This window comes from Egretta garzetta, unplaced genomic scaffold, assembly GCF_000687185.1.
Source record: "Egretta garzetta isolate BGI_Z169 unplaced genomic scaffold, ASM68718v1 scaffold123, whole genome shotgun sequence".
In the NCBI taxonomy this organism is placed as follows: Eukaryota; Metazoa; Chordata; class Aves; order Pelecaniformes; family Ardeidae; genus Egretta; species Egretta garzetta.
The window spans coordinates 600,700-611,801 of NW_009259182.1; the positions used below are offsets into that span (position 1 = coordinate 600,700).

Below are 11,102 nucleotides of genomic sequence, written 5' to 3' on the forward strand. Positions count from 1 at the left end.
AGAGTGAAAATGAACATACAAAGTTCTGCCAAAGACAGCATCAGAGACTGCCAGGAATGATTATGGGTAGAAGAAGAAAAAAATAAAATATTTCAATTCCTTTCAGTTCCAATGGCATTCAAATGCCCCTTGCCACTGCAAGCAGAAAAGCATTTTTGGCCAAAAGTCCAAGACGACGGCATCCCTTCCTGTAAACACCCGGGTCCTTATCTAAGCATAAAAATGTGTCCCCATCAAAAACTGTGACAGTTTAGCTACCTCATGAGTGGGAGCATTTGTTTGTGTTCTAAAACAATGTGAAGCTTCCAGATGTGAAGGAAGCGGGTACATTTACAAATGTTTTACACACAAATATATGGCAACCACAAGCTATTAAGGCTATGATTAGTTCAACCTCAATTTTGTCATAAATGAGAACATTCTGTATTTTTGTTTTAAAACCTCAGTGTTTTGTTCTTGCTGAGACATGCTACTATAACATCCAAGTAACTCATCCCCCCTCCCATTTTAAATTAAACTTTGCACCTTAGAAGTCTGGGTTGAAACATCAATGTCAACGAAATCAAAAAATAACGTATTAAGGTAATCACAGCCTAACTCACAAATGCATATGTAATTACTGTCAATATATCATACCAGGGTAGATATGGAAACATTACAACTTATTTAAATCCTTTTATAAAGCCTATTATTGTGTTCAAGATCAATTATTCTCCATAAGTATCTGCAATAATGTTTACTCAGTGATCGATTGTTCAGGTTTCCTGAGTCCTGGAAGCTTTCTATCCTGTTGACCTGAATTTCACCCTCCTTGCAAAGGATACAGTGAAACGTACAGTAGTCTTTTCATTAAGCATTCTTTCTCAGTAGGTCAGGATTTGTGACACAGTTTTGAATCCTCATACATCTTCTTGGTGGATTTAAAGTATGCAATTTATTTTTAAGCAACTGCTCAACAGCTGCATTTCATCCAAAATTCTTCTGTGGCAAGTGAGCAGGTTTTTGTTTTAAAAAGGTTACATTTTAGCTTACTTTTAACTCCATAAAGCTGATAATCTGCTATTGCCTAAGATTAATGAAATAATGAATGACAATGTTCTATGTATTTACTACAAAAATCTTTAAAAGAGATGGCTTGAATACAAAAAGGAAGGAAGGAACGCGTTTAAAGAGAAAACCTCGACAAGTGAATATTACAATGTAGCTCTTTAAAGTCAATATTTTTTTCTTAGAAACACTCGCAAAACCACTTCTCAAGCATTAGTAATTTCTGTATCACAGGACAGTAGCACTTCTTTATCCAAGGTGAGATGGGAGACATATAATCATTTAATTGAAGCCTGATGTGATTTTTCTGTCACAGAAATGAGTTAGTCTTACAGGATGGTATAAATTCAGAAAAATCTTTCCCCATCTGCTCAGCTTAAAAGGCAGACGTCATCAGTACACTTTTTCACATTCAGACCGCTGGTACTAATTTTAACTGCATCACCATGCCATTGATTACTGTTTCTACTAAAAGTAAAAATTTACTTGAAGTTCTGTACTTACAAGAGTTACTCTTTTACATTAACAACAAAAAATGACCCTTTCGTAAGTGACCAGAATGTCCTTTCATATGCCTATAGTAAGAAAAGCAGCTTTGGTAAGTAACACATCACACTGCTGTTATTAAAAGCAAATCAAAACGCTTTGAATTGAAGAGCATCCTTGTACTCATTTTTCTTCTGGTTCCATGATTTAAAGCAGCAACAAAGCCTTCTAAGGAAAATGCAAAGACACACACATGCACAGAGTTACATCCAGAGGGAAGGAAGTAAATAATTTTCATAACTCTTACGCTAAAGGAAACTGGCTTTACCAGAGCCTCGACTAGTGCTCTGCTTCGGGAGATTGCTTTTAGAACTGGTGGGGTATTTTCAGTTTGTTCAGAAGTGCAGCAGATGATGCTCTGTAAATAAAAGGCCAAGTCCGTCTGCTGAACTCTGATCCTTCTGGGATATAAGAAATGGGGAAATGAGAGGAAGGCAAGGTGAACATCACATCCTTCCACAAAGCATGCTAAGATTACACGTCTTTGTGTAGTTGCAAACATTAACATGTGCACAGAGAATGATGCTCAGTTAAGAGCTATACACACACACACACACCTCTCTTAGCATAGTGAACATACTGATCCAAACCAGCCAGACAGAAGAGTTCCCATCTGGCTCAAAATAACCTCCTGTTTTAATTCTGTAACAAGGCAGAAGCCTATGGGAATCTAAGTGGGTCTTGATCTTGCAGGTTACAGATCAAACTCCTCTACTCCAGCCTACTACTACACCCCACAGCTCTGAGGAAATACAGTGCTGATGAGAAGGATATTAATGATTGTGCACCATCTCTCACGCATGCCATGAAGTTTGCACAGATTGGAAAATGTTAGATTCTTGTCTAGAACAACAAGAAAGTAAAGACTACAAACATCTTTAACACCTGTGTAACAGCCCATTCAGCATCGTGCCACTGGGTTTGGGCAATTCAAGCCCATTTTTCTCTCTCAAAATCCTGATGCAAGCACTCATGTCCACACACAACTGTAGGAGGCCCAGTCATTTCCAGACTATGTGCAGTTAGGGACTGATTTTTCAAGTTAACCACAGAATCCCTATAATTTCTGTTTAAACTGTAGGGCCTAGCCCACACTGCGAGATGAGCTTCTGCTCATTAGTAGGAACCGGGTCCTATGGGGGGAGAAGGAACAAGCCTCTCTCTACCTATGACTGCTGTTCACGATCCGATTGGTTTCTAACCACTGCATCTTTTCCCTTCCAACAGTAAAATTAAACTCATTCTTAAATGCTACAGAATACAGCACATGAAAGATAGAATACAATTTTGGTTTGTACTGCTGTAATTGCACACAACCCAACTAAACAGGCTGGCAAAATGTTTTAATACATAAGGATTCAGCGCTTACTTTCCTTTCTTCTAACTGGCTGAAAAGTTGTAGAACTTGCGCCAATCCTCTACGATTAGCTGTAGAAGGAAGCTTCCAGTTAGAAAGCAGTGCAAATGGTTTAACCATCCTGTCCAATAAAGTTTTTGAAAAATGACCTTCTCTCCTGAGTAGCCAAGGGGGAATAGTGCTCTTTTAAGAAGATGAAGAAATTAGCTCAAGTAGACATCAAGGCACTATGTCCCACACATCTAATCATCAAATTGGTTTACTTTCCTTAAAGCCTAGCCCACACTGCGAGATGAGCTTCTGCTCATTAGTAGGAACCGGGTCCTATGGGGGGAGAAGGAACAAGCCTCTCTCTACCTATGACTGCTGTTCACGATCCGATTGGTTTCTAACCACTGCATCTTTTCCCTTCCAACAGTAAAATTAAACTCATTCTTAAATGCTACAGAATACAGCACATGAAAGATAGAATACAATTTTGGTTTGTACTGCTGTAATTGCACACAACCCAACTAAACAGGCTGGCAAAATGTTTTAATACATAAGGATTCAGCGCTTACTTTCCTTTCTTCTAACTGGCTGAAAAGTTGTAGAACTTGCGCCAATCCTCTACGATTAGCTGTAGAAGGAAGCTTCCAGTTAGAAAGCAGTGCAAATGGTTTAACCATCCTGTCCAATAAAGTTTTTGAAAAATGACCTTCTCTCCTGAGTAGCCAAGGGGGAATAGTGCTCTTTTAAGAAGATGAAGAAATTAGCTCAAGTAGACATCAAGGCACTATGTCCCACACATCTAATCATCAAATTGGTTTACTTTCCTTAAGATAAAGTCAAAAGAAATTACATTTTTTTCCAATCTTTACCTTCTACTTGCTGGCCAGTATGACAGCTCTGAACTGTATGTCTCTATCTTTAACAGCACCCCAGGGAATAAAACCCTGTAGCATGACAGTCTCAAAGTCCTAACAAGCCCCCAAAGCCTACAAGGCTTTCTTTTGCAAGGAAAAGTGCAAGTGGTGTGCTGAACTTTGAGCGTACAATAATCCAATATATTCTGCCCTGTGGAGAGGAGACAAGCAGATGGGATTTGACAATGCTAAGACATGCTGTGCTGCGTGACCTTTTGCTCTCTCAGCTTCTTCTTTAGCCTCAGAAATCATCCTTTAGAAGCAACATGGTTTCTATACTGATCATACCTGTGCATGCAGCACGACACACATGCTTGCCATGTTAGTATTCCAAACCTTTGCAAAAAAGTAACTCTAGGGAATATTTTACCTACATCCGTTGCTTTCCTAACTGAGTGACACAACTATGCGGTCTGGAAGGGAACCCCAGGCCCTTCATGTCTGAGAGGAAAATGAGCATTTCTTGGAGTTGCTGCATTAGACAAGCCCAAGTCTGTTGCTCTTGTTTCAACATCTGAACACAGAATTGCAAATTAAAAACCAAATGCATAAGAGCATTAAGGTATTGAAATAGATCGGAGAGGCTTAGTGCAAGATCTCCTCTAACAAATGATTACACAAACATGATGGCTGAAAAGATGTAACCCTCTTTCCCACCTCATCATGTGTTTAAAGAATTCTACGTATTCAGGTTTGCCTGCATTTTTAGAAATCAATGTAATAAAGTGTGTTTGGTTTTTATTTTGCTTTTTAAATAGTGAAATAAACAAGAGGTTGCATATTTGTTAGAGCAGTCATCTCAAAATGAAAGGTAATTAATGAATTTAATGAAATGAAGGCATTTCTCAATGTAACTGAGCATACATCGAAACCAGGGTAAAAGCCCAGCATGACTACTGCCTCATAGTGATCTCCACCATAAGCCACTGTTTCACCAGAATCCAGCAGTTTCCTCTGGTTCTTAGAGTTATTAAGCGACATTCATTTCATCAGGGTATCCACTTCAAGAGGTGGCAGAAGAAAAAAATTCTGATGTGAGCACATGCCAAACAATGCATCCTTTATCCTCCATGTATTAAGGGCAACAACAAAACCACTACTAGCTGACCATACTTTAAGAAGTTTCCAGGCATCCAGGAAGTATATAAATTCCATATTTCTGTGTGTCAGTCCTTCAACGCGAGTTGTACATACTTACACATTCTACATACTTCACCTGTCCCTCCAGTCTTCCCATTTTTTCTAGCCAAACTTGTTCAAGCCAACAAGCATTTGCAACAAGGAACCGTAGGAGCAGAGAAGGGCTATCAGAAAAACCAGAAAGCGTGGCAGGGCCTACGCGCTGGCACCTGCACAGGCTCATTTTATTTCTCATCCCAGAAGCCTCATTTTCATTAGGAATAAAGGTTCTGCACAACAAAATAAACCCTTGGGCAGAACTACATAGGACAGGATAGAGGTAAACCAAAGGAGATATCAACCTTTGGAAAACCATTTAATTTCAGAGTTCACAGGCCCAGCAACAGCAACCGAAAATTGGTTGACAGTGATTGTCACAGAGTCCATCTCCTTGATGGAGGAATGCTTGTTGTCACTGAGTTTAGTTTTTTTTCTTTTACTCATGCAAAGAATACCACATCAAGACAGTCTTCTCAACCGCTCTGATAATGAAAGACAATTAATGGCAAGGAGAGTTACCGGTAAATTTGCAAAGTAACTCTTCACTGAGCACGGTACTTGCAACTGCTTCAAAGGGAAACTTGCATCCAGGCCTTCCATTAAAAAAGGCACAAGCAAATCTCAACCACAGAGACCCAAAAAAATCCATCTTATGGATGAGTTACAGTGAAAAACTTCTACTTGAAGTTGCCATGAATAAAAGTTAATCTAAGGTTAAACATGAAGTGTTACACTGATGGTACCTCAGCAAAAATAGTAAGAAGAAAAAAAATCAAAAGAACATGACAGCCAAGTAAATGAATTTGATAGCTTTACCAAAACTCCACCAGATTAAACATTTGACAACTTCTCTAAGAGGGTGGCCAGAGGACACATACGGGGCAGAAACAGAACTGCAGTCACCCACCCAGCCTCACAGCTCCCACTGCCATTCCACACCTCTGGAGCAGGCAGTCACAAGGCCTTGGGGGGGCACATGTTAATAAGCTTCACAAAGGTGATCAACATTTCCAGCTTGCTAAGCCCTCTTTTTATAGTGTCCATTCTCCCCTACAAAAATTGCCACCTCAGATCTTCAGCCTGTCCTCAGGCATAGCTTTTGGAAAGGAGAATTCAAGGAAGCCTTGGCCTTCCCTTCTCTGTCAGGCTGCAGCCCTATCGCAAGTTCATCCAGCCCCCATTACTGCGCTCCCATGGCTTGTTCTCAGGGCAGAAGCCTCCTAATCTGCTGCAGCTGAACTTCCTCAGCCTATCAAGTAGGAAATCCTTTTATTGCTCTGGCCTATAAGCCTCTTATCTCCTAATTCTGTGAGGCTGAGAAATAGCTGTTCTGCTCATTAATCCTACAATAACTGTCAGAAGGGGATATATACTCTACTCACACACAAGTAACGAGGTTTCATCAAGTTCTTTACTAGCTACTTAGTTGAGTCCCAGTCCACAAGATTTTACAGGAATTAGAGTAGAAATGCAGAAGCTTGTGCACTTTCATGAAATATTCAGATTTGGTGCTATAAAAATTTTAAAAGAATCTGTTCAATGTAAAGAATTTATATTAGGAGCTGATATTGCCTAGCGCCAGAAAGAAGGTAGCCATCTCTGGAGGACAATTCTAAAATTGGAGAGACCCTATTCCATTCTTTGTAGTGTAGATACCAGCAATTTGTGTATGAAACGAGCATTTTTTTTTTCCCCAAGCAACTGCAATTTTGGCTAATAGTGCTGTATGGATGACTATAAAGACTTTCCACTATAGTCTATACATACGCCAATTAGTTTATAGTGGGACCTTTCTCAATTAGTTATTACAAATCCATGTCTTCTATGACCTTCAAAGACAGCTCAAAGGGGAAAAAAAAGTTGAATTCTTGGCTTAACTAATATCTTTAATTAGCACTCCCAGGAAATGCTAAAGGTTGCTGCTTTTCCCCCATATACAACGCTCAGCCAAGGAGAAATTAATAAGGTAATATTTTTATGAGGATTGATGTCTTCTATTTCTCTGTATAAAGAGAAAACTTACTATGAACAGTTGTTAAACAGCATTGCAAATATGACAGAAATCATATCACAAGATGTGAGAGTAAGTTCTCATATAATACGCATTATTTAATATTTTACCTTTATGTACCTATGGACAAACATAGGCCTACCTGTGTAATTCAAAAAACCCAAAACCTTTCCATAAAGTTTGTGTTGAGAAAAATGTTAAAGTGGCAAACTGCGTTAAGATCACAGATATCTCACATCAGTTGTACCTTTTATTTTAACTATAAATGTCACACTTCATCATGCAGCTGTCAGCTTCCTTTAATGTACTAAATGCTATCATGTAAGCATGGAACCTGACATGATGTAACACAACAATTAAAATAAAAAGCAAGTCAGCTTTGACACCATGTCACTTTTCTGTTTGCTGCAAATTAAAGGAAAATCAAAAGTACAAAAGCAAAAGCTAGTCAAGAAAAAAGTCTGCAAAAAACCCCCCAAACATCAGTTAATGCTTCCCTCTAATGTTATGCCACGTTTTTACATTCAGCTTTTAAAAAAAAAGTCCACAGATTTAGCGCAGCTAATTGCAAATTGACACCAAAAGACATCAAGAAGAAAGTCTAAAACTTCTAGAAAGGCTCTATTGTAATAAATATACTTCTAGCTGTCAGTTCCCTAACAGCTGACATCCACGGAACTAAGCAATTATTTTTCACTTTCTATCCTATCCTTTTTCAATTTTTATCTACTCTGTGGTACTGCTGAGGCACGTTAAAATTGCTGATGCTTCTCAAACCAGATGCAACAGCACTTAAGTTATGCCTGAAGCAATTCCTAGTAATAATGGAGAAAATATGAACTCTAGATAATTAATACTGAAATTGGTCATGTATTACAAATTTGATTTTCATTTACTGTATTTGATGCACAACATTAAATAAAAGTGTCTGAAGTGTTTAAATATTAACTTTGGAAAAAAGGAAAATTATTTACATCTGGAAAAGTATATTGTTAATAATTAGACTTCCTCCTTTTCAGTGTTTTTCTGTTCATTTGCATGAACTCTAAACCCACATTTAATATATCAGCAACATAAAAAACTTTGGCCCAAGGGAAAGTTAGTGGCATCTGTCACAAATACAGAAATGTCACATGCCTAATATTCATTCTGGCCATACAATGATATGTTCAAAATCTGGGAAGAAAGAATCACAACAGTTCATTCACAGGCAGGGAGCAAAGAGTCAAGCAAAAAGAAGCTAGAGGCCTGTCCTGCAAAGGGAAGGGCTGACACAGGAATATTCTTGAAATGTCTGTAAAAACATTCACTTGAAACATTGAGTTAACACAAATCCCTTTTTCCCTTTTAAGGAAAAAAGAGAAAAGGGGAACATGGGGAATCCTAGAAAGTTTTACCCCCAAATACCCCATAATTTCAGAACCGTTTTCTGCTGATCTACAGCTTCCTGAGGATTTCCAGGCTAGTAACCTGCTAGAGTAACAACAAAACTAAGAACAGTAGCATTTTGGCTCAAAAAGGTTCATACATGAGTGTTACTGCATGTATGTAACTGCAAATGTGCTTTATTTGCTTGAGTACAACAGCAAAGTGCAGGAAAACCAAGAAAATAAAAAACATGCAGGTAAAAACAAATATAAGACGACACACAAATAAAAATATACAGATAAAAGTAATCCAAAATAATTTTAGACCTGCCCTTACAGCTGTCTCCCAATAAACTGAATCTATGAGTAAAATCTGTACAAGGAAGCTGCTGGGAATTTCATCTTTAAAGACTACTCTTTTACCAAACACTGAAAATTGTAACAGAGACAGCACTTGTATATTTCTAAGGACTTGGGCTGTATTATAGCTCAGTGACATTTATGCTGAAATTGGTAATTTTTAAAAACCCCTAAAACCAAACAGTATTTCTTGAGTACTATATTCAGCTACATGAAGACTTCGAAGTGATCACACTGAAGGCAAAGAAAGTGCCATCGTCATCCTTCAGGGTGAATGCACACCTTTAAGTTATCTGTTCTCTTGTTACTGTTTTCCTAGGCCTTAAAACACTATTATTGTTAGAGAAATTTATGTACATACAAGGGAAAAGGGAAGAGAGGTCTAGCTCTTGTAGGCATGGACGTGTCCAACTGCAAAATTTTATGCAATGCATTGGTTACATTAATCCCCATAAATTCTCCTGTACCAGCCTATCGAAGAAATAAGGACCTTTACATTACAGGCCTTAGTAGAAGATTATGTCATTTGCATACCTAGGACCTCAAATGCGAAATAACGGAAGAAGTCAAGTTTAGAAACAAAACATCCAAACCCTTCACTTTTTATACTTTAGACTGTTGTTACATTTATTATTATAAATAATACTGTCTGAGAACTGATAATTGAGCTGCATGTTGAAATAGCGATAAAATGAAATACACTTCATACCTGCGCTTCTCAGGTTAGGGTCTAGGTCTGGCATTTCCTTGGATGCTTCTGGACTGACACTGTAGATAGATGCTCCTGCTTCACTGACAATGCTGAAAAATAAATGGCAAATGATCAAAAAAAACATACAACTGAACAATATAACTGAAAGACTTAGCAAGTGACTTGACTGAATATCTGGTTTCTTTTTTTTAAAGGCTCGTGTTTTAAAAATATTTTGAATGAACTGAGTATTTATAAAAGTAAGACCGTGCAGACAAAGGAAAGGATTTCCATTTAAGCCAAACCATCCCTCCCTGACCTGAAACATCCATTCTTTTTCAATTCTGGCCCTATTGTAAATACACACTGTGCATGATATCAGCCTCTGTAGCAATCTTACAGCAGAGAAAATGAACAGAAGTGTTACCAGAAGTAAAGCTGGCAAACCAGTTTCCATAAAAAAAAACAAGAAAAAAATCAACCTGACAATTTCATTACAAACACCTAGATTCTAAATTCTAACATCAATTAAACTACTACATGAGCCCAAGTCATGAGTGTGCACATGCACTGTCTAAAGCTAACTGCCTAAAATACTCAAAGAAAACCCAACTTGACGCAGACTGAGCCACAGAGCTGCAGCTTGCTTCTCTGTGGCATTCAATACCGTCTTCTCCCCGCTCCCACTGCCATCCACAAAGAAAAACACAGACTGCATGTCTTCGGTAACTTAACCTACAGTTCATGTATCTACCGTACACCTCAAACTCCTGCAGTAATGACAATAAAGTCACCAATTCAAATCACAACACATAATTTAAAAACCCTTTGAGTGCTCTGCTTCCACTCAAGAGAAAACAGCAATCAAGTATTCATAGCATAAGTTTATTTTCAGCTGTGAAATTCTGACACCACTGAATCAACAGTATATTTCTTCAAATAACTTCAACAGAACTTGAATTTCAGGCTGATAATTAAGGCATCGTACAGCTACTGCACTGGAGAGGAACTATTTTTACTTTTACTATTCCACTCTTAGAATAACCTTATTTTTGCCATAAGGAGGGAAACCACAATCCTTAAGAACTAGACCTTTCAATAAAAATCATAACTTTGCTTTATATTGTTTTAAAATTGGACTATAAATTTTCCTTTTAAGAACATTTAGTAGGTCAATTTTTTAAATACAGAAACTGATACCTAGAAGCTCCTCTCTTTAAAAAAAGCTGGAGAATAGCTCAAGAGATAAAACACATTCCCATTCAATGTTCCAAGCAAGTTAAAAGTGTAAAATGCAGATATAAAAAAGGTAAGAATTTCTTTCTTTTTTTTTTTTTACCCACAACCCTGTCCCCACCCCGCCCCAAAAAAAAAAAAATCAAAACTGGAATTTGGTAGAATGCTGTACACACAAATCAGATTTTATAATCACTCAAAACTCAAAAGAACAGTTCAATATTACAGATGGATTGGATCTTTCACTAAATACAGAGAATAAAATCCTGTTCTCTCTTGTACTAGCATAACCGCAGACCCATTCAACCATCCGGTTTAACAGAGCAAAAGATTGCTCAGACCAGCTGAACAAGGCAAAGGAAAATGAAACTATTTACATGATTTTTAAAAGGCATGAGTATTT

The 11,102-nt window shown here is 37.8% G+C and overlaps 1 protein-coding gene across 2 annotated transcripts in view; it reads right to left on the reverse strand.

The window, feature by feature from the left end:
• SRBD1 (S1 RNA binding domain 1) overlaps positions 1-11,102 on the reverse strand; it is a 132,854-nt gene that overhangs the window by 60,199 nt on the left and 61,553 nt on the right. For both annotated transcript variants that reach the window (XM_035891267.1, XM_009635668.2), the window contains exon 15: positions 9,482-9,573. In XM_035891267.1, the coding sequence (XP_035747160.1) occupies positions 9,482-9,573 (92 nt within the window). The remainder of the gene's footprint in view (positions 1-9,481; positions 9,574-11,102) is intronic.